Here is a 23,336-nt window from a genome sequence, read left to right on the forward strand (position 1 = left end):
TCGCCTCTCCTCCTCCACAGTCCGTTCACTGAGGCAGACTGACAGAGCGCTCGACCAATAAAAATCCTCACAACTTTCGGCTCGCCCAATAGAGGCGGCGGCAGGAGGAGCGTCAGGCCAATAGGGCTGAGGGGGTGGGGCGGCGCGCAGCTCGAGCGGCGCGGGCGGGCGGGCGGCAGCAGCCGGGGCCGCCGTGAGGTGGGCCGAGCTGGGGCTGGTCGGTTCTCGTTTCTCCCTTCTCCCTTCTCCCTTCCTTTGAGTGGTTTGGCAGAGCTGAGCGTCAGGGGAGGCCGGGGGGGCGGCGGGCCCCGAGGCAGCGGGTGGAGCGCGGGACAGTGCTCGGGGCTGGGCTGTGACGGGAGGGCCCTGCTCGGCACAGCGCCGGATCCCGTAGGGAGAAAACCCTCAGCGAACCCCAAACGCGGCTCCGTTCGCGCTGCACGCTGCTGGTTTTGCCACGTACGGATGATTTATTTGCGTTCTGTTGGTCCCCCTGTCTCGAAGGTGCGGCAGGCGGATGGAGGAGCAGAGCTGCGCTTTCGGAGACCCGACCGTCCGCCAGGGGAAGCTGCTGCTCCAGCGGCGGTGCTGCCCCGAGCCCTCTGACCTGCGCCTGAGGAGCTTCTGCGCGGCCGCCTTCCGCCCGTAAGCACGGGCGGCTCTGGCGGGGAGGCGCTGACCTTCCTGGAGGGCACCAAAGTGTCGCGGTGAAAATGCCAACGTTAACGTCTTTCCTAAGAAACGTTTCGGGCTAGCTAACCCTGTGCGGTGTTTTAAGGCTTCCACCGAGAGAAAATAAGGGTTTGCAGGGGGCAGTCTTAACACAAATCTGAGTTCGGTGGAAGGGAAGCAGGACTGCTGTAACTGTATCTGTGCCTGGTCCGGTGAGAGGTGGGGCTTGGTCTCCTTTCTGCCTTGATTTAGGCTGAAATATTGGTTATCAGGGAAAACCTCTTCTCCCAAGGAGCAGTGATGCAGTGGCACAGCTGCCCAGTGAGGGGGGGGGAATCGCTGTCCTTGGAGGTGTCCCAGTGCCATAGGGACGTGGCACTGAGGGACGTGGGCATGGTGGGGGACTTGGGGGTCTGAGAGGTCTGTTCCAACTTTAGTGATTCTGAGGGTAATTAGAGTAGTGTTATAAACTGATTAATAAGAGTTTGTTAAAAGATTTATCAAAATATGTTAGTGTAGCCACCTCCTGTAGATCTTGTGTACGTTCTCTAGTTATTCTTTCTACTGAAAGCACTCTTCTCTGTTTGCACAGTATCTGTCTTGAGAAGTTTTGTTGTGTACTTTGGGCTCTCAAGTAATGCTAAAGATCTGCTATCTCCAAGGCCTTCCAGATTTGCGATTGCCAAAACACGTGGGAGGCAAATGACCATTGGGAGACTGCAGAACTTAATCTACTCTCTCCTCCCCAAAATGATTTGCTTTTATTTGTTCAGTTCATGAAATAATCTGAGCTTTTCTACGTGGTAAGACTGCAAAGGATTGGGTGCTCTGCACAGCTCATTTCTGGCTGTGTTTGTCAGTGTTTCTGCAGCGGTTTTGCCAAGGAGGATCTCAAACTCTTTCCTCTGAGATCCTAATGCGTTTACTGGGAAGTAATAGTACAAGAAGTCCTGAGCTTTCCATGCTCATCTGAAGATTTACCTAACAGGATTTGCAATGTGCCTTTGGTGCTAACTGCTGCTGAGCTAAAGGCTTCAGATGAAGGACTCGGGAAGGTGCCAGCTCACATACGTGGATCTACTTGAGACAGTCTATCTCTGCTGTATGTCAAAGGCAAAATGACAGCTTGTCTCTTCAGTCTGGATTCTGAAGGCTGTTGCAGTCACTGAGTGCTGCAGCCAGTTCTTGCTGCCATCAGGCCGCAAGTAGGGCACAGGCTTGTGAATGCTCATGGCTTTCTTTTTCTTTTGACAGAAATGGCTCAGGAAGAGATGGAAGTTGATCTCCAACCAGTGGTGAACTACTCCCTGGAGAACCAGGGGGTGCTTCCTGCAGAGCCCGCTGCTCACACGGCGCTGCCCTCCCAGGCTGCAGCGCTGAGCAGTGGAGGAGGCAGCACTATCGTTGTTTCTGACGATGAAGTCGATGAAGTCGTTACCCTATCGACTGCTGATGCGCCAAGGGAAGCAGCTGCCGATCCTGACCAGCAGGCGAATCCTCCCTCGGCTCTCATCGGGCTGCTGAGGCTGCAGGGGGCGTCTGAGCAGCACCAGCTGCAGCCTGGGCCGCAGGTTATGCAGCGCCCGCGGGTACGAAGGAGCGCTCGCAGGCAGCCGAGAGTCAGTGCCTCCCAGAGGACAGTCAGCGCCAGGTAAAGAGGAGTGAAGCTGTGTCTGAGCTGCGCCATTGCCGGCTCTGATGTTGGTTTAAAACTGCCTCGCTTCCTGGCTTGTAGAGCCTGGCTCGGTCCAGGTGTGTGACTGTGGCCAAATTCTGAGCACCTCACAAACCTTTCAAGCTTTAATGGCTCCCTGATTTCATCTGGTGATGTCTTTTGCTGTTTGTTAAATGAACCTGCCCTTCTCAGTTCTTCTGTTGGCAGTGGTGGTGTTGACTTGAGCACTGTTACGCTTTCCAGTGTGTGGAGCTGCTCCTACCATTCTTCTGTTCTGCCAGATTCCTGCTGGTGCTTCCTGCAGCAGAGCTGACTCTCAGCAGTCCCAGCCAGCATTTAGCTCAGTGGAGCTTGTGCTCTCTTCTGTGTTTCACCTTTGATTTGAGGGCTGCCTAATTAGGTGACAATTACTGCAGAAACTGTTGTAAAAAATGCAAACTGACATTGGTGTTTTTTTTTCCCTGTAGATTTTTGTCATCTCCAAGCAAAGTAAAATTCAATGTTTAGGGCTGTTAGCGATGAGTTTAAAAGGTGATGAGCGGGCACGTTCCCAAGCTAGGAAGAAATCCTTATTTCTGGTTTGTTTGGCTTCTGTCTCATCTTTGTAGCTTTTGCAAATGCCAAGGGTGAAGTTATAATTAACTGCAGTGCTGCCTCAAAATTCAGTGAGACCAAGATCTCCTCTTCTCCTTGATGATTAAACATTGCTGCACTGTTTGCCCGTGGATTGTTTGTGAAGGTCACTGTAGTTCTCCAGGCTAGAAGCAACCTAGCAAAAACTGCTTTGAACGTGAAGGATAATTGAGATGATAGCTGGGTTGATGTGGGAAGAGGGAGGATGTTGCTTTCCAGGGATAAAGCTCCTGTAACAGGAAAGGGGGAAGGTGGGCAGACTAAGCACTGCAGTCAGTGGAATGAGGCTCTGATACAAGGCTCGTGTGTCTAAATTAGGTATCTAATATCTAATACTCTCTGGAGGGATGGAAACCAGGTCTGTGCTGTGACTGCGGTTACAGTGCAGGAGTTCCACAGGCTGTCAGTGTGTAGCACTGAAGTCTTTGCTTATTTTCTCTCCAGCCCCACCGATGCCCTTCACCAAAATAAAGTCCAGTGTAGTAACGATGTTTTCTTCAGCAGGCAAGGTGAAGCTGTGTGAAGATGCTGCTGTGTGACATTGCTGACTGTCCATAAAGCAGGCAATTGTATGATATTGCCTCTTTACCAGACCACTTCTGTCTTAATAAATGTGATACTCTCCTATCTGCCAGCAGTGCCTGTGAGATTTGCTGTGAGTGAGCCGGGGCAGCGTACCAAGTCTTCAGCTTACCTGAAAGGACTGTGACCTTTGTTTCTTCCTCCTGTGGTTGCAGGGCAGCATTGGACAGTTACTTTCAGATCAGCAGGACGCAGGAGCCAGCTGCAATACCAGGTTCACATCTGGAGCCCTCGCATACTGTGAGGGGCGGCCAGCAAGGCGCGTCCCAGGTCACAGAGCTGCAGTCCAGTGACTCCGACAGCAGCACTTCTGAGGAGGAGGAAGAGGTGGAGGCTGCACCTCCAGCAGCCCAGCAGACGCCTGCAGCAGCTAGCTCAGGTTTGTGCTTCATTTGTGCTGTGTGGATATTAAATCTCAGAAACTTATTGTGCTGCTTCAGAGCTCAGCAGGGAAATACTCTGGAGCTTCTCAACAGCCGGTGCTGAGAGACCATTATGCCCAGAGCTGATGGGAGCAGGTTGCTGCCACAAGGCTTTTTGGCAAGAGGTTCCTAAGAGCAGTAACAGCAGTGAGCGATTGCCACTGTCATCTTAAATATAATCTTTTTGCTATTTGCAGGCTGCTGCTTATAAATAATCCTGGAGGTGTTTAAGACAACTTGGAGTTTTTTGAGGTTATTACTTAGAACGTTTCCTCTGTTACCTGCTGCTGAGGAGGATTATTGAAGACATCAGGTCGCACCTCTGTTTGGAGGCCAGCAGTGCTTTCACTTTTCAGAGAAGGGTCAGATGCAGGATATTTTACTTTGAACCAAAGTAGAAGGAAAAAAGTGATTTTCATTCCTGTAACTTCTTGTGACACTTAGCATAGGAGATAAAAGTACAGCAGCTTGGTCTTTTTCTTTTCTCAGCTTTTTCTTCCTTGATTCAAACTCGGGTTCCCAGGCTGTCTGCACTTCAGTGACTTGGTTTCTGGTGAAGGTATTTCATGTAAGAGTGACAAATGGTGATGTGGTGTTCAGAGGTTATTGGAGACTAACGAATATAAGAAACATATTTCTTCTTCCTCAGTTTCTTAGAGATTCCAGTCTCTAAGGAACACCCTTGTGCTTCAGTCTGTTTTGTTTTCCATTAGCCAGCCTTTCTTGATGGTTTTTTGGGGTACATCTAAGAGGCCTCTATGAGCAGATTAATTCCACTTGCATTTAGCTGGTCTTACACGTGATGGGCGCTCAAGCTGTTAAGTGCTGCCTAATATTGTGTGAGCATATGCTCTCTGTTGGGTTTTCTGGAATCCCCTCGTCTTTTCTTGCTTATGTAAGCCGCTGATTCCTGTTCATCCCAGAGCTTTAGGGACTGAAAATATTATTAACACAAGGCTGTGTTGGGCGATAGCTCTCCACTGCATTGAGAGTATCTGCCTCGGATACTGACTGTGGCTGCTGACTCTTGTTTTGTCAGGAGGCTGAAGGAGGTGGTGCTTTCTGCTCCTCTTTAGTATGCCAGGGGTGGTCATCCACACATAGCTCTGTCGTGTGCCCATGCTTCAACAGAAGGGCTAACAGGCACACCACAAAAACAGATGGCCCAGCAGAACCAATAGTTCAGATAACCGTGAGCTGGAAAGCTGCTGAAGTCAGGGTGAGTGGACAGGCAGCACATGGTAAATGCCTCCTTGGCACATGAAATATTCATACCTAGATCCCTTGGCAAAGTAACTTCTCCGTGATGGTATCTGTCTTTCTCTGAGCACAATGGTGCAGGTCTGTGACCTTACTTCAACCTAACTGTAGATCTGTATGCAGCTGTATTTGTTCCTAGCAAGTCAGAAAAGCCACTGTTATCAGGGCTTCTGGAATTCTGCATCTTTCTGTAAAAGATAACAGAAAGTTCTTCAGTATGGCTGTTGAACAGAAGGGCTTACACATCAACTGCCCGACCTGCACCCAGGATCTGAAGCTCTGTGTGCAACCTGTGCCATTGTCACGCTGCTTGTACTGATGCTGTGATCATTCTGGATCCAGTCAAGGAGAGTCCCTCTTCCCCCATAGATATCAGTTTATTTAAGCAATGCTTTCTTTAGTTTCCAGTCAGGATCAAGCAGAGCTGCCTCAAACTCTGCCTCGAGTTCCTGCAGAAAATGGAAATCGTGAGGATGAAGAATTTGAAGCCCAGCAAAAGCAGGTGAGGTGACCTAAATGCTTTTGGAGGCAGATTACATACGGTAAAAACCACATTTGCCTACAGAGAGTTTGTTTGTTTTTCAAATCTTAGAGAACTCCACTGAAGAAACAGGAAGCACCAATTCCTGCTGCAGCACTGGGGGAGGAGGAGGAAGGGGACACCTGTGCCATCTGCTTTGAGCCGTGGACCAACGCTGGGGAGCACCGTCTGTCAGCCCTGCGCTGCGGGCACCTCTTTGGTTACACTTGCATTGACAGGTGGCTCAAGGGGCAGGCAGGGAAGTGTCCCCAGGTAAAGTGGGCATTTCTGTGCTCCGGGAAGGACTTGCTGGTGGGTGACTTGTGCCGCAGGCATGGTCACTGTAACTATGACAGTTATTTGCTCTACAAGGGAACCACCTCTGCCTGCTGTCAGAAGTAACAAAAATCACAATTATTTTGATGCATCTGGCGCAGGCACAGCTAGCAGTGCTTCAAGGGAAAGATTCTGACGTGGATTTTCTCCCCTGAAGTAGAGTGCTTGTGACTAGCAGGCTCAGAAGGCTGCTAGTTTGAACTCAACCTGTAATTGGTTTCAGAGCACTGTGCTGTTCCTGGAGTGTGGAATGGCAGACAGATTCCTAGAAGCAATTAAGCGTAAAGAAGGCACTATTGGACTAGAAATCTGTCTGAGAACCACTTTCAGTAGGTTTAATTGCTCTTTTTGGACTGCATCTGCATTTGCAGCCTAAAGATGTTCAGGGAGGTTTCAGAAAGGAACTGAGAAACAAGCTTTAAAGTGCAATTGCAATTGGTAGATCTGCTTCTGAAAGTGCTTCTTTCTGCTTTTGTTTCCATGCTTTTCTGGTTTCCATACTGGTGTCATTTTGATTAGGTCTGTGTTGACAAAGTAGGCCAGTGAGTGCCATGTGGATGGAAGTTCAGTTCTCCTGCTTTCCAAGACAGTGTCTGGAAGCTCAGCATTTCTTTGGCTTTCTCATTTTGAGAGCTTCCGAGTCTTGCTTGACTCTGTGCAGGATTCCCTCCTTGCACAAGAAGCTTCCTGTTGAGGTGTGCTGTGATTAAGCCCAAAGAGTCACTGTTAGCACAGCCCAGACCAAAAGCCCAGACCTAACTTTGCCCATCTCTGACGATTGTGTGTAACGTTTTTGTCTGCTAAACGCCCAGGCAAAACTCTGAGACCTTCTTTGCTCTTCGGCACTTTGCTTTCTTCTTGAACCTTAGCAATCTGTAAGGGGTACTTTTTCCTGATTGAATGGTTTTTTGTTTGTTTTTCATGTGATTACTGACAACTCCCTGTGAGAAGTCCCTGTTCCGGAGACAACCTTGCAGCTACATCATCTTCCTTCTTTTTCATTCACTGCCCCTTGCAGGCTGAGTGTTCTCTAAATGAATAGCACCGAGTTGCTGTGCGTGCTGCTCTGTATACTAAGTGGCTCGAGTAGTGCAGTTACTGTGAAATTGCAGCATTCCAGATCCTGTTGGTGACAGCTGTTGGCTGCCAGGAAAGCTGCCTTCACCACTCGCCGCTCTGCGAAGCACTTTTCTGAGGTGTGGGGGAAGTTGTCTGGTCTGAAACTGTCGCCCTTGGTTTCTTCATGCTGCTAAATAATAGAGAAGCCTGCAGTTGAAATGCACGTAGCAATTTAGCTCACCGTTGAGTTGACTTATCTCAGTGCTCGCTGCCTCTTTTCTGATCAGCCAACTGTGTTTGCAGGACAGGAAGATTTCAGATACTGTAATTTCTTATAGGTCCCAACCCAGGGAGGTGTTGTCCTTTCTGAAGTACACGCCGGTCGTAGCAAGGTGCTGTGATGGAAGCACCTGGCTTTCCCTGTATCACAAAATCAATGGGATGGCAGTGCTTGATTCTGTTACAGGAATGCTCGTGTGGATTTGGGCCTGCAGGGATTGATCGAAGGAATACGAAATATAAACCAAAGTGGGGAGTAGGCTTGGATGCCCGGATTCTGCTCTTAAAGTAGCCGGTCTTGATGCTTTCCAAGGCTTGGCTGCCATGCTGCTTTGAGTCATTTCTCCTCCTTTCTGTGCATTTTCTGACCATGCTGTGTTTCTGGTGCTTTAGCAAAATAAACTTGGTGGGAAGCAGGCAGCTGGATTCTATTGAACCTTCGATAATGCAAGGCCTGATCTACACTGCAGACCGCCAGCAGAACTGCAGTGCCTGCAGGATGGGGTGTCTTGAAGTGGCAGTGCCTCCCTTCAGAGCTCCTAGGAAATATCCAGAATAGCAATTTGTAGAGATGCGTAGCCTGGTTCGTGGCATTCGTGTAGATGAACTGATGGTGTCTTTCTTTCAGTGCAATAAGAAAGCAAAACGTTCTGACATCGTGGTCCTGTATGCCCGCACCCTGAAGGCACTGGATACCAGTGAGCAGGAACGCATGAAGAGGTATGGAGTGTCCCCCACAGCCTCGCTGGTTGCATGTCAAGGAAAGCAGCAGCCTGGCTTTTACTTTATGCTTTAATTTCCTGTATTACCTGATCCATTTTGTGCTTTCCCTTGGGGGTTATCATCAGTGTGGCTGTCGTGGGTCTTGCTGTAGTATCTGTGCCTTGCTTGTAAGGAGGGGTTTCTTTGGAAATAGAACAGAGGTTGTACTTTGTGGCACTTGGGCTGCAAAAGGTCTCTTGTGCTGGATCCTGAAATGCCATTGCAGGAGGACGTGTGGGGTTGTTGCCAAAAGCTGTATGTTGCTAATTCATCATTAGATGAGAAAAGCACGGCATAATTAGAAAAGCAGGGAGGGTGAATAACTGACCTTTTCTGTCATCTTTTCTGCACACATTAAACAGAGTAATCTCTCCTATGAATCACTTTCCATCTTGCTTTGTCAAACTCTTCATGTAGCTTTACTTACAAAGGTCAGCAAGCATTACTATGACTCTACTCCCCCTTCCAACTTCAGTGTAGACTTTTTTCCTTTGAAAAAAGGAATAGTGGAAAATGGGCACGAATTTCTTTTTGCTAAGATGCTGTCACATACGCTGTTTTGGAATTGCAAGGCTGCAGACTTCTGAGCTCCCTTGAATCTTGTAGTGAATAGAATTTAATTGGATCTGCTGTAACATGCTCCTGAGCATAATGCTGGTCTTCTAACACTTTTTCAACGGACACCTCTTTATGCTAGTAATTATTAATCAGAGATGTTCGAGGAATAACTATCACCAGGGGAAGGTCTCTCTTCTGTCCAGGTGGCTGCTGCCCAATGGTGTTTGAGCTGTGCCTTTAGGAAGGTCACAGCTGCATTTGCTGGATAGCATTTGCTGGATAGCAAAACAAAGCACAGTGAAACCTGTTTTCAAACCCTTAGAAGGCATTTGGGTGCTTAAATCTTGTTGTTCCTCAGGTAGAGGTGACTAACTGCTGTGTGTGTCTCAGGATCCTACAGCAGCTCTTCCCGTTTGTCTCCTGCCTGCTGCTGGTTGGGAGGCAGACAGCAGTGACTGCCTGGCATTCCCTCTCACTCGCTGGCAGTGGCAGCTTTGTGGCACGTAGCCACAAGCAGGGGACAAATGTGGACCCTGATACATCAATATTGTTTGCACGTAGCCTTGAGTGAGGTGTGAGCTTGTGCTTTTGTCCCTTGCATTCAGAAAAGCTGCCCTTTTGATTCTGGGTGCTTGTGTCTGCGATGGTTCAATACAGAGCTTCATCTACTTCTTATGCAACCAAGGAATAACACAGTGAAGCTACAGGGAAATGACAGAACTCTGTGCTTGATAAATGTGCAAGGCGAGGTCTGTGTATTTTGAAGGTGCTTAGGCAAGCTGGATCTCCTGCATGTAAACTGCTGAAATAACCAGAGTACTGCAGCTTTTGGAACACAGGGTGCAGTGTCAACATAGACCCAACGTGCAGATAATTTTAAGGAGTAATGGTGTTCTTCCCCCTTCCCCCCTTCAACTACTGCTTTCTATGTAAAGTACTTATGAAAGCAAAACTGAAGCGTGTTTTCAAAACAGCTACTGCTAATTTTTTTTATGTGCACTTTTAGGCTCAAGATGAGGTAGAAAGTACAGTTTTAACACAGGCCTATTATGGCTGCTCTGTTTCCAAATGAGAGTATTTGGACTCCAGAGGGTGAGGAGACATTATTGTTCCAAATTATCCTGGAGTCATTCAGTGCAATTAAGGCCAACGCTCTGGGTGACTCCAGCCCCTGTCCTGTCTGAATTTACCTGAGTGGGACCCGTGTTGGAACAAAGTTCAGGGGCAGCAGTCAGCAGAGAAGCATCCCAGAATTACGTAGCCCTGAGGTTTGCTTTTTTTTTTTTTTTTGTCTCTCTCTCATGCAGCTCTTTAGAAAAGGAGCAGAAGTTGAGGAGACAGGCAGAGCTGGAGTCTGCACAGAGCCGGCTGCAGCTGCAGGTCCTGACAGATGAATGCAGCAAACTCCGCAAGCAAGTTCAGGTGAGTCTGACCCTCCTGATGCACAGAGGACTCCCTTTCTCCCCAGTCTGACTTTTGCTTCCTGACAGGAGAGAAGGCAGGCTTCCACATCTGGTGGGATTTAGTAAACTCAGCGATTCCCATCTCCCAGGCTGGTGTAGTTAAGGAGCCACTTGGTGCTGACTGCATTTTTGCTTGGAAGACTTGAAGTCACGAGTGCAGTGTAACAGTAGGTGCTCCTGGCTGCTGGTGTTGCAGGTTGCTCCTTGACTTTTGTGGTGGCTGCTGGCGAGGTCTGGTAATGCAGTGCCACATTTGTCCCGCTTCCCTTTTCTTTTTTTAACTGCACCAAAATAAGCATTGGGAATCCGTGGCATAGTGGAAAGTTTTTTGATAAATAGTGATGAGGAAAGCATGCCCGTGGCCATTCACAAAAATAAAAACCCACAAAGCAACCAAACCCCTAAACGTATTGCAAAGGTCAGTCAAGATTTGAGCTAAGCTCTTCCTGGGCTGTGAGCCTGTCACTGGGCTCAGCTGGGGTTCTACAGCTGCTGAGAAGCACCTCAGGATACACCAAAAAGAAACGACTGCTTGCTAACCAACAACTTTCTTCCTGTATTTTGTAACCTGCCACAGCTGCTTTCACAGAATGTCTGTGAAGCTGTGGACTTTGCTGGAAGTTCCTGCTGCGAGTCACCTCACATGTTGCATCAGCACTGGATTTCACAGCCGGTTTGCTACGTTTTTGTTGCATGAAGTAGGTCAGAACTTGCCTAACCTCTCACTGTCTGGTAACTTGTTCTGCTTTAAGCTTTTCTCTACTTTTGGATTTTTCAGAGCCTTGGCTATTTCTGTCTGTACATTAAGCAACATCCTTTCTGGCCGAAGCTTTTCCAAGTGATGTAACGCGTGACTTTACAGATTGCTTCCTGAGTTCCTGCATGAGGCTGTATTCTCGTCAGGGTGTGTGAGAAAACTGGCCTGCTGTAAACTTTAGCTTAAGAATGGCAGGAATAAGATAGAGCTGCAGGTCCACAACACCTTCCTGCAATTCTTTAGGTATTAGATGATAGAGTATCCAGTCTAACTGAGTTAAGTCGCACGTTATAAAGATTAAGTACCCTGTGTCCTTAAGCTCCATTTCAGTACTGCATTCATCACTGTCCTGCATCACTTGATGTGAGTGCTGGAAGCAATTTCAAGGTACTTGTCTATACTGTGAATGAACTGGAAGTGAAAAACAGTTTGCTGGGGAGCTGTTTATCAGCAGGAAGCATAGCATAAGCTGCTGAGCTGTTGGATTATATTCTGAGCGTATGCATAACTAATCCCTTATATTATGGGAGCTCATCTAGTAAAGCAATTACTTGCACAGAGCCATTCAAATATGGAAAGGACCCCTGGAAGCTTCCAGCCCAACCCTTGCTGGGCAATTTCAGCATTGGATTGGGTTGCTTGGGGCATCATCTTATCAGCTGATGGAAGCAGACTGCAGAACCTCTCCAGACAAGGCACTGTTTGACTGTTCTCACTGAGAACTGACCTTCTTGCGTCTGGCGTTTGCTGCCCTGCTCCTGTCAGTCAGCAGTGTGGTTGACTGTACAAGGAAATGTGTTTAATGGGTGTAGGAAGGTGGAGGTCACCCCAGAAAACACTGCTGTGGGGTTACATTACATTACAAATTTGTGAAATGCCCATACGTGCAGAGGGACTTTCAGAGTGGGGAAAGTCCAGTTGCACAAGTCTTCATTGGAAGAGCTGTGCTCACTGGTTGCACACAGACTGTGCTATCTTTAAGTCTTAGAGAAAACATCAGCCATCAGTTCCCCCAGAGCCCTTCTGTGAGCCCTTTTTTGTTAGTGTGCATGAGAACTGTGCAAGAACTGTATTGCTTGTGACCCTTTGGTATGCTTCTCTTACACAAAAATGAGCTTGTTTCAGCTTCCTTATGGAAGTGTGTATTACAAATGCTGTTTCCAGGCTCCTTGGCTCAGGTTCGATGCCTCTAGTGCTGCACTGCAGTTATGGGGTCATGCACTTATCTCTATTAAATGCAAATCTTAGGCCGTGTAGAGCAAGATAGCAGCAAGACTTCTCTAAGAGGTCTGCAGGAGCATGGCCAAAGAGTGGCTGTCATCTGATAACTGCTTTTGTTTTTAAAGGTTTGTATCAGCTGTTAGAACCCTTAACCTAACACTTGGAAGAAAACTGGCTTCAATCTGTTGTTGCTGGCTGTTTTCCTTTCCTATTCATTGTCCTCACCTATTTCAGCTTTTCATGCATACTCCTCTAGAAGATTTTTGCTGGATATCCTCTTTGGGAACAGGTTGCCCACTGAGGCTGTGGATGCCCCCTCCCTGGGAAGCACTCAAGGCCAGGCTGGCTGGGGCTGTGGGCAGCCTGGTCCAGAGGGAGGTGTTCCTGCCTGTAGCAGGGGGTTGGAATGAGTTGATCTCAAAGGTTCTTTCCAACCCAGCCCATTCTGTGATTCCTTCTCCAACTGTTCCTTTATCAGAGCAGGAGCCAGGCAGACTGCACAGCATCTCAAGGGAAGCCATCAGCTTATCCTACCAGACCTGTCCTTCTTGAGCACAGTTAGTGGGGTCTGTTCTTTTGTTTGCAGTTGCCTTGGTAATGTATCCTGTTCCTGGTTCTGCTGGGTTCCTCTTTTGGCTGTAAATGCAGACATCATACTGATGGTCTTTGTGTTTTCAATTGCCCGCTTTTCTTTTTAATGAAGACCTTGCATAAAATTGAAATTTTGAGTGCAGGTGGCAAGAAGAGTTTTATAAACTCCCCAGAGCAACAAATATTTTTAATCTCTTCTCATTCTCAGTGGTGGTGGCATCTTTCTGTCTTTCAGAAGTAGGGCTTATTAAATTTTTGATGAAAAGCTGCTTTCTTCTAAGTTACCTGTGTACACACTGACTGCTTACTCCAAGCCCGAAGCTATGCTTTCTGATTGTCAGCATCCTGGCACCCCTTACATCCTCCTGCATCCTCCCCAGATTTTGTCTCAGCTCACCTCGAGTCTTCAGGCTCCATTTTTAGTCTCATGGGGGATTTGGAATGCAGAATTGCTCTGGAAGACATTGGGGCTGCCCTCCTCTTGAGCAGTCCCCAGAAGTTATGGGGCTTGGTGACAGCAGTTCGTGTAGAGCTTGGGATTTGTTCTTGCCTCTCGAGAGCTCTTGCCTATGCTTGTCCACAAGTTAAGTGACTCTGGCTGGCTTGGTATGGAGGCTAGCTTGCAATCTACAAATACATTCCTTATATCTCTTTGGCCCTTAATTGTTTAAAAATTACGTGGTATTTGAAGCATAATCCAAGTTGCTCGGCCAGCAGAAAGCAAGTAGTAATTTTTCTTCATGTGCATCCTCTCTTTAACATCACTGGGTGCTGCACTGCCTGGCTCTGCCCTTGGATTGCAGTGAGCTGTTCCCTGGAAGTGCTGTGAACCACTGGCAGGTGATGGAAGTGCAGCAGTGCCTCTCCTCACATCACCCACCTCCCCCTGGTGCTTTCTGCGGGGAATTGGGGAATATCTTGTTTGTGATGGAAGGTGACCTTGGCGATGGCTTTGCTGGGCACCCTTGAGCATCAGTTGAGGTGGAGGGAGGCGGGGATGAAGCAGAAACCAAGACAGGAGCTTTGAGAGTTGTTGTTCCTGGAATTTGCTGCCCAGGGTTTACAAGAACAGGGCCATCTTCATTAAGTTGAGGGTGTTGCCGGAAACAAATCGGTTCTGTGTGGAAACTGAAGGGTTTTGGTTGTTTTGTTGTTTTTTTTTTGTTTTTTTTTTCTCCTTTATGGGGTATTCTGGAAACTCTGGAAAATGGTTCTAATTGACTGTCTCTCGTGGCTGAGCTGCATGTAATACTTGGCAGTTCATTCTCCTCTAAACAGCATTGATCTGGTAATAATTGTCATTGGCTTTTCTGCCTTGCCCCAGAGCCCTCCTTCTAATACATGCAATAACAGACTGAGTAAATGTGGCCGGAGCCTGCAGGACCTCTGAACGCTTTTGTTGCTCTTGCAGCCAGTGGACGGGGAAATGCAGTGTTTCAGAAACAGTGTGGAACAGAACAGCCCGTGTTCTCTGTCTTTCTCTGAGAATGGGAGCCCCTGCAGTACGTGGATCGCACAGCACAGGGTGCTTCGTCTGCAGCACAGCATTAAAACTCTCGGAGCTCTCTTTCCTTTGCAGGAGCTGAAGGCTCTGGTGGCTCAGCACAACGTCAGTGCTTCGAAACCCCCTGGCAACTCCCGCACCTGCTTCCCAGGCAGCTTCCCCTCCAGCCAGAGCCGGCGCAAGTACCACCTGGAGAAGGTTTTTGTGGTGTCTCAGGCTGGCAGCTGCAGAGTGATGGCATACTGCGACTCGCTGAGCTGTCTCGTGGTATCACAGCCTTCTCCGCAGTCTACTTTTATTCCTGGTAAATGGGCAAGTTGAGATCGGGGGGTTTGTAGGTGGTGTTAAGTTACAAAAGGTAAATGTTTTGCTTGCTCCCTACGCCCTCTCTCCCTGGCTTTACCTTTGTATGTGCCATATAAACGGGGAGCACTCACAAGTCTATCTCTGGCTCATGCTTCTGCTTTGGTGAGCTCTGCCCGGAGAGATGACTCGTCTCCCCCTCGCTTCTGCAGTGGGATCCTAGCAGAGGATCTCTGGCTCTTCTGCTCAATGCCACGTCCTCAGGAAGGTAAAAGGGGAGGTCAGCACACGAGGGCAGGCAGAGTTGCTCCTGATGCGCGAACAAGAAATGTTCCCTGTGGTGCAGGTGTTTTGATCCACGTGCTGTCAAACAACTCCTTTTTAAAGAAAACAAACTTTTAGCATGAACAGTAGGAGCACCGTGTGCCAGCGTGGGAGCAGGAGGCCGAGAAGCACAGCAGTGCTGTTCCTGCCTGGCTGTTATGGCTGGGGCAAGTGAACTGACACCTGGCCTTGTGCCAGCTTCCTGTCCCTGTGAAACAGATGGAGCAGTTAGGAGCCTGAGAGCCTTTATTTGCAAAGCACTTCCATGAGCTTTCTGAGTGGTGAAGCTTGTTTTAATCTCCAAACCATTAACCAAATAATGTGCCTTATCTCAACATAAGAAAATTCCATTCACTGCGTTCAACTCGCCTTATTCTTTGGAGCCATGGAGTGAATCTGTGAATGGAGGCTTTGTGGCACGCAGGTGAAGTTCACCTGCAAGCATTTTATGCTGCGACACTTGTTCTCTTAAATTGCCATGTAATCCTACTGTGCTTATTTAGGAGAAACTGACTAAAGAGCAGCAGCTCGTGTAATGAGAACTGTAACACTAGCACTGGCTTTGCTCTGGCTGGCTTGAATATTTCAGGATTTTAAGAGCTTCATAATGATTTGTGGCAGTTCTCACTCAGAACAGCAAAGAAATGGGGCGCGTTCACCCCACCACAGGTTTTCATGTGGGGATTGTAGATGGGACGCAGCGCTGCTAGTTGTGGGCTCCTCAGCAGTTGCTGGTAGGCGTGCTGCCTGGCACACAGGCCTTGCAATAACCTGCCTTGTCCTTCTCGTTAGGCTGCGGTGTGAAGATGATGAGCGTGGCCAACCTGAAGAGCAGTCAGTACATCCCCATCCACAGCAAACAGATCCGGGGGCTGGCTTTTGGCAGTCGTGCAGACGGGCTGCTGCTGTCTGCTGCTCTGGACAACACTCTCAAACTCACCAGGTGAGCCTCCCCCAGCGAGTGTGAAGCTCTGTGCAAGAGTCTGGATTGGATTTTGTAATTGTCTTGTAGCCCTTGCTGTCCTGCACTTGACTTTCTGTTTCTGCAGTGGAATGTGGAGCACAGGAGCTTGTATGGCATAAAGCAGAAACTGTGCTTAACTTGAGCACTTTGTTCCCTGCGCTGATGTGAGCTGCTCTGACTTGAGTCTTGTGGATTGTGCAGTTCATCTGGGATTTGAAGTGTGTGCACAGCACTGTTGAGTGTATGCTGGAGAAGCACAGGTGCTCTGGAGCTAGCAGTGACTGAAAGCAGCAGGCTGGAGACAATTATGCAGAGGGTGAGAGACGTCTCTCCATCCCTGGTGGATTTTCAGCACACAAGTGTGTGTTTTCTTGCTACTCTGTGCTGCCCTTCAAGTTTAAGCTAACTCAGAACCTTGTTGGCCTCGGTCTTGCTGAGTTGCAGCAGCGTGTCCATTCTGGACCTAGGCAGAATATGCCATGTGATCAAACAGTCCCTGTTCTTTCCCACATGGGAAACAATGAAGAGAACATAATTCTGTAACAAACATGTAAAGAATGCTTGCTTTCCCACTCGTGGTACTGTGCTGAAATCCTTGGTTGGCTATTTAAAAATTAGTGTCAAAGATGGCAGTTTTAAGTCAGCGTGCCAGCTTTATGACTGCTGAGGTTGGTGTTCTTGTCATGGCTTTCCTGCAGAGCAGCCTCTCGTTGCAGGAGCTGCTTAAACTCGATTTCCACATCTGCCCCTCTCTGCCTGATGACCTGCATCAGAACTTGTGATCCTTCTGCGTTTGTGTTTGATTCCAGGATGCTGGAGTTCAGTGCTCGCTTCAGCAGCATCTTTGTAGAAAGAAGAGTCCCCCCCTCCTTGGCCACCTTCCCAGTTCTTCATTTCCAAGTCCAGTCCTACGAAAAGGAATTACCAAGACATCGAGTCCCCCGTTTGTGTTCACAAGAGTTTAGAATAGCACAGAGGCTTTGTTTTCCCTTGTTTTTAACCGCTCTCTATTCTGATGGCATCTCCTGATAGTTCTCTCCAGCCAGGTCTTTGTGGTTGTTCCCAATTGCTTCTGTGCACTTCTGCACATCACTGCCTTTCTCCAGGTGAACCCCATGAGTTATAAAGGTGTTATTTTATTCTGTTCTGTCTCACTGGAGTGTACCAAGCCTGTATTGGCAGTGCCACCCTTGGCAGAGGGAACTTTCTAACGTACATTCTAACCCAAGGCCAACTGTTTTTCTGGGCTGTGCCCCTCCAGGTCATCCCCTCTTCAGCCTTCCACGAATTCAAGTTCTAAGCAATTAACACTATAAATGTGCTTTTAACAGTCTGAACCCCATTCATTGTTTCTCTCTCGGATAAGCTGGTTGCTTTTGAGGCGTAAGCAATGTCCCTTCCATGAAGGCAGGAAATAAAGAGATGTAATCTGAAGATGCAAGCCTAGTGATTTTAGGAGTAAGCAGTGTTAAGATGTTACAGCAGAGGGTTTCTCCTGATTTTTCTTCCGGAAGAGTAACTCAGGTTTCTTTCCCATAATGCAGCTGAGATCCTGCTCTGAGATTTCCATTCCCAGTCTCTGAAAATCAATCTAGAAAAGGAAGCATCGCCTTGGAAGAATTATATCCCCCTTCACAAGCAATATGAAAGGGTTTATTCCATTATTATGCAGCCGTGTGTAGAGCATGGGAGTAGTAATTTAGAATTCAATCTAAGGAGATTAGCTTTTAAGTCCGTAGAAAGAAACCTGATTTGCTTCCTGTGGTTGCACTGCTGTCTTGCCAGTCGGTGTTGTGCAAAGGCCCAACAGTTTGTTTTTCTCCTGCAGCTTGGCAACAAACACCGTGGTGCAGACATACAATACTGGCCGCCCCGTCTGGAGCTGCTGCTGGTGCCTGGATGATACAAACTACATCTATGCTGGGTTGGTCAACGGCTCCATCATGATATATGACCTGAGAGACACCAACTCCCACGTCCAGGAACTGGTCCCTCAGAAGTCCAGGTATGGCATAAGGGTTTGTCACTTTTTTTTCTGCTTTACTGGTGTACATTAAGCTGAGCATGGCTCCCTCCATAACTGATAGCTGTATGGTTAGTGTAGGTACTTGGCCAGTGCATCTTGTGAAGGCACACAGCCAGCAGAAATGGACCCAGCAGCAGAACCAGCTGGGTTTTGGAGCTGGGTTATTGTTTCCTTTGAAAAGGACAAATTACAAAGAGGACACCGGTGCTTCCATCTCTTCTGCTCAGAATCAAATGTTGATTTAAGAGCATATCTCAGGGGATAGAAGCTGTGTGGACTTGGCCAGTAAGGCTGTTGTGGTCTTTGCGCTGCCCAAGACGATCACAAGCTTTAATGCTTTAACCAGGATTCAAAGCAAGGCAGGCTGAGGTGGGGCCCAGCTATGTCAAGCTGCTGTTTAAACAACCTGAGCACGTTGCTTTTGTCACCTGGCCTGCCCCTGCAGTGAAGGAAAGGACTCACAAGTACGTGCACTACTGATGCCTGCTGAAGCCCGCTGTCCCTGTTTGGAACTGTTAGAGCTGTGGATTGCACCATGTCTGTGTGCTGTGTGATGTCTGTTTAAAGCATAAGGCAGTAATCTTGCCCAATTTTGTTTATCCACGTTGAAGCCCCTGGGGTTCCTTTCCTGAAGGGCTGTTTCATAGCCTGCCTTGGATGCTTTCTTTGTGGGAGCTCTGGAGTGCTGAAGCAGAACGCTGCTTGACTGCAGCTGGCAACGCTGACTCTTGCCATCGTTTTCAGATGTCCCATGGTATCGCTGTCTTACCTGCCTCGAATGGCCTCATCCTCTTTGCCCTGTGGTGGCATACTGGCTGGGACCTTGGAAGGAGCTTGTTTCTGGGAGCAGAAGGCTGGGAACTCCTACCGGCCTCATCATCTGCTGCTGGAGCCAGGGGGATGCATTGACATTCAGACAGAGAGCACCTCGCGGCACTGCCTGGCGACGTACAGGCCCAGTAAGTAACTGTGTGCCTGGGCAGCGTGTGCTTTGTGCTGATGCTCTGTCCAGCTCTGTTTGGTTCATCAGCAGCTTAGGAGCTGAGCACCTCCCTGAAGCGTGGTGTCTTACTGGCACTGGTGAGGCCGCACCTCGAGTGCTGTGTTCAGTTTTGGGCCCCTCGCTACAAGAAAGACATTGAGGCCCTGGAGTGTGTGCAGAGAAGGGCAACGAAATGGTGAGGGGTCTGGAGCACAGGGCTTATGAGGAGCAGCTGAGGGAGCTGGGATTGTTCAGTGTGGAGAAGAGGAGCTCAGGGGAGACCTCATTGCACTCTACAACTTCTTGAAGGGAGGTTGTGGTGCAAAAGGGTCTGGCCTCTTCTCCCACGCAAATAGTAGGACCCAAGGAGATGGCCAGAAGTTATACCAGAGGAGGTTTAGATTGGACATGAGGAGAAACTTTTTCTCTCAAAGGGTGGTCAGGCACTGGAATGGCTGCCAGGGAGGTGGTGGAGTCGCCATCCCTGGTAGTGCTCAAGAGGCACCTGGATGAGGAGCTATGAGAGATGGTTTAGTAGCTTGTGGCACTGATAGGAATGGGAGGGTGGTTGGACTGGATGATCTTGCAGGTCGTTTCCAACCTTGTGATTCTGTGATTCTGTCTGCCTTGACCACGGCAGTGGGTGTTTGCACATAGGTGAGGGTGAAAGGAGGTGGCTGTAGGCTAGCTTTGCTTGTCTTCCTACAGTTACTCTTGTCCACAATGAAATTTTTCAAGGGCTGCCTTTTTACTTTTGCCCCGCAGGTAAAAGTAACCCGTGTGTGCGTTGTGTCCTGATGGAGCTGACCTGCACCCCGCTGACAGAGGCCTCTGAAGATGTGGTGTGCTCTTCTAACCCCGTCCAGACTTTCAGTGCTGGGCCCACCTGCAAGCTGCTGACCAAGAATGCCATTTTCCAGAGCCCAGAGGAGGATGGCAGCATCTTTGTGTGCGCTGGCGACGAGGCATCTAATTCTGCCATGGTATTTCTGTTCTATTCAGGGTTTTATTGCAATTCTTTGGGAGAGAAGCTTTATCGGTCACAGCATTGATGTGTTTTGAAGGGAATTACCTTGTCACAAGCACTGCCCTGTGCTTTCCTGTAGCAGATGCTAGTGATAGCATGGGATGTTGGCCAGTATCAGCCTGTGCTCCGCATCCACGGAAGGGAATGTAGGCAGCAAGCCCCTGTTGTCTGCCAGAGGAATGTAGTTGGGCTTGTTGCAACTGAGCAGCGTAATGTGATTGCAGTAACTGAGCCCTGGTGGGATAGCTGATGTGCCAAGTGCTGTGAGGGCTGGGCAGGGCGGAGGGAGGAGGAAAGCTGAGAGGAGCTTTGTCCTTCTTGTGGAGAAGCAGCTGAGGTGCAGAGGATGGACAGCGGTGTGAGAGCTGATGAGGATCAAAGGAAGGGCATAAAGGTGACGTGCTGGGAGTCTGTGACCCGAGCAGGCTGTGAAAGCAGGCAGAGGCTTCTTGAAGCAGATTGAGGAAAGTCTCCAGACCCTGGTTTTAGGGAGGTGTGAACTTCAGTGACACTTAGTGGAAGGGCAAAACAATGAGATGCAGGCAACACAATGTTTCTGGAGTGTGTCAGGAGCAACTGCTGAACAGAGGTGTCAGATGAGATGATGTTTCCCTAAGTCTGCTCAGCAAACAAGAAATAATATATGTGAAAATCAGCAGCAGCTTTTGCCATGGTGACTGCGAAACAGCGGAGCTCAAGATCCTGAAGGAAGTAGGGAAGGTGAAAAGCAGAATAAAAGGCATTTAGCAGAGTCATGTCTGGCTTTTTCAGGGAACTGCTAGGAATGATTTGACGGAGGCAGTTCTTCAGGACAAAGATGGTTGAGTGTCACCCTTCTGGTGCCTCCTCCCTGCATGGGAGCTGTTTGCACCAGCACTCAGTAAAAATAAGCAGCTGTCCATCCTCTGCACCTCAGCTGCTTCTCCACAAGAAGGACAAAGCAGATAGATCAGGAGAATGCCTTGAATGAAGGAGAGGCTTGCAACTGACCCTCAGTGCTAAAAGTGCCCCCAGGTGGGATGCAAAGCTCTAAGCTTTAGAGCTTAGGATCCAGCTGTCTAGACCATAACATCCCAGCTTGTGTACAGGAGTGCTAGGCTGTGTCAAAACCCTCACTGAGATCAAGGCAGGTTACAGCTGCTGCGTGCCCTTGTCTGCAGATGTGGACGTTCCCTGAAAGCAGGCGGGTTGGTTGAGCATGACTGACCTGTGTGAGGTACAAAGGTGTGCCAGAGCAGGTGGGGGTGGAGCAGCCCTTTGCTTACAGATCTCCCTGGGAGGCTGGAGGCAGTGTTTGTGGTGCTGCAGGGGGGGCTGGTTATTTTCTTTGGAGAGCAGCTCCGTTTTGGATGGGGGAGGAGAACCCTGCAGTCATGTTTTCTGTCCCACAGCTCTGGGATGCTGGCAGCGGCTCCTTGCTGCAGAAATTGCAGGCTGACCTGCCTGTGCTGGACATCTGCCCCATGGAGGTGAACCAAACCCACCTGCTGGCTACCCTGACGGAGAAGGCAGTGAAGCTCTACAGGTGGCAGTGAGCGTGTCCCCGTGGTGCTCGCCGTGAGGGCTTCCCAAGTGTGCTGCTGGTGGGCCCCACAGCAACAGCACAGTGCCACACTTGGTGTCCTGCACATGCTGCTTGCAAGAGGCAGGAGCTGCAGCAGCACCTTCGTGGCAGCAGTCAGGAACTGGGACACAGAGGTGCCTGGGGTGCTTCCTGTCATCTTCCATCCTCCTTTTTCAGGTCTGTCATTATTTCTCCGTTGGTCAATTTTCTACAGTCGAGCTCAGCAAGCTGCCTCAGCACAGCAATAATTCTTGGCCCGTCTCCAGCGTGTGTTGCTGCACTTTTTCCAGTGTGAATATATTAGAGGGATTTGCAACTCTCTTCTACGAATCAACAGAATAAAAGGAACTTGAAGACCTGCGACTCCCACTGTACTCTCACATGGAGTCCTGCTGTGATTACTGGGTGATGAGAAGGTGGTAATGCTGGCGCCTCACCAGCGTTGCTGATACTTGGTGCAAAAGCAGGCTCGCTGTTTCAGAGAACATACCCCCACGTTCTTTTTTTGAAGGCAGAGGGCAAAGGCAGTTAGTGGTTCCTGAGGAAGGAGACCTCGTGTTGTGGCCATGAAGAGAGCAGGCTTGAAAAATCTGCAGTTTTTTGTTATCTCTCCCTGTGAGCATATTTATATATATATATTTGGCACTGTAGTTGCCTAACCCTGTTTCCATCTCTCTCTGTCTTCCTCCTTCACCTGCCACCGTCATCCAAGCAAACTTGGGCAGTGTGGTTGTGGAAAAGGGAAGCTCATAGAAAGGCAGGGGGTGTAGGGGATAGCTGTACTGCTGGCTGCTGCAGTCTGTGTGTCCTTCCTTGAAGTACTGATGCACTGCAACAGCCCCTACAGTGGGGGAGAATGCTGGCTCTTCTCCTGTGGGCATCAGTGGGGCTGCCCATGGGGATCAGCCCCGGCTGCTGCAGTTGAGTCTTGACATCCATACTGTGAATATGCTGCAGGGTATGAGAACGCCCATTTCCAAATCAAATCACGGAACAGGACTTTGGTTTCCTTTTGTTTATCAAAAGCAAAGCTGTGAGGATGTTAAAGAAGCCACAGGGTGAGTCCCCGCGTTGGCACCGTGTCCCTGGGTGCAGCACTATGGTAGCAGCATCTGTGCTGGGCGTGTGGAGCCTGCTACCAGAACAGCTTTGTTTTCTGGGACGTGCAAGGTAGGATCCTGCTGGAGTTTGCTGAGATCTCTGCTTAACTTTGTAAATGGATGTATATTATTTTATTTTTCTATGCTGTAAAAATAAAGTGTTTATAGTTACCAAATGCAGTCAGTGCTGCTGTGCCTTAGAAGCACCTCAGCAGTGTGTGCTGCTTGTCCTGGGGCTGTGAGTGAGCAGCCCTGTTTGCAGGTAAGCTTTCTCATGTTTTGCACTGCGCTTCGGACTGAAATAATGGCTTTCAGCAGGAGGAGAGCCTTCCATCCTCCCCCCAAAAATCTTCATATGCACGCAGGAAGAAAGGAATTAAGATTTCCCATCTTCTGATTTTCTAGGTAGCAATTATTTTCTCTTGTCTTCGTTCCTGCAGGATGGTATTAACAAATTAAATTCTGTTGAAATAAATGAAAGGAGAACAGCATTCTGATGTTCTGTTCAATCCCAGAGTTTGGCAGAATCTTTCAAAGATAAGAACCTCACACGTTGCTGTCACAGGTTCACAGTGAGCTTTGGCAAAGAGCACCTAAACTGCATGCAGAAAGCTGCACTGAGGGCTGGGGGAAGGTCAGATGTGTTAATGAAACAGGTGCTCATCTTGTCTGGAGTCAAAGGGGCAGATTCTGGGTTAGGGAGAAGAAAAGTCCGTCTGCAGTACGCAGGGCAGCTGTCATTAGGGCTGGAG

The 23,336-nt window shown here is 48.8% G+C and overlaps 1 protein-coding gene across 5 annotated transcripts; it reads left to right on the plus strand.

Annotated features, from left to right (window-relative positions):
• Window positions 1-422: 422 nt before the first annotated feature.
• On the plus strand, window positions 423-23,075 carry RFWD3 (ring finger and WD repeat domain 3). 5 transcript variants are annotated; one of them, XM_042834783.1, is made up of 14 exons: window positions 423-891; window positions 1,927-2,323; window positions 3,718-3,941; window positions 5,646-5,746; window positions 5,837-6,037; window positions 8,067-8,158; window positions 10,066-10,180; window positions 14,370-14,598; window positions 15,714-15,864; window positions 17,714-17,890; window positions 18,656-18,870; window positions 19,659-19,876; window positions 21,312-21,445; window positions 21,662-23,075. In XM_042834783.1, exons 2-14 carry the CDS (start codon window positions 1,929-1,931, stop codon window positions 21,777-21,779), a joined length of 2,370 nt encoding a protein of 789 aa, XP_042690717.1. In that variant the 5' UTR covers window positions 423-891; window positions 1,927-1,928; the 3' UTR covers window positions 21,780-23,075. The 5 variants fall into 5 exon arrangements, with proteins under 5 accessions (XP_042690717.1, XP_042690718.1, XP_042690721.1 ...); XM_042834784.1 differs by having other exon boundaries at window positions 423-645; XM_042834787.1 differs by having other exon boundaries at window positions 424-891; window positions 21,312-21,503; window positions 21,662-21,752.
• Window positions 23,076-23,336: the final 261 nt, after the last annotated feature.

Source organism: Centrocercus urophasianus, unplaced genomic scaffold (genome assembly GCF_019232065.1).
Source record: "Centrocercus urophasianus isolate 14NV4802_14NV808 unplaced genomic scaffold, USGS_Curo_1.0 seq_49, whole genome shotgun sequence".
NCBI lineage: Eukaryota > Metazoa > Chordata > Aves > Galliformes > Phasianidae > Centrocercus > Centrocercus urophasianus.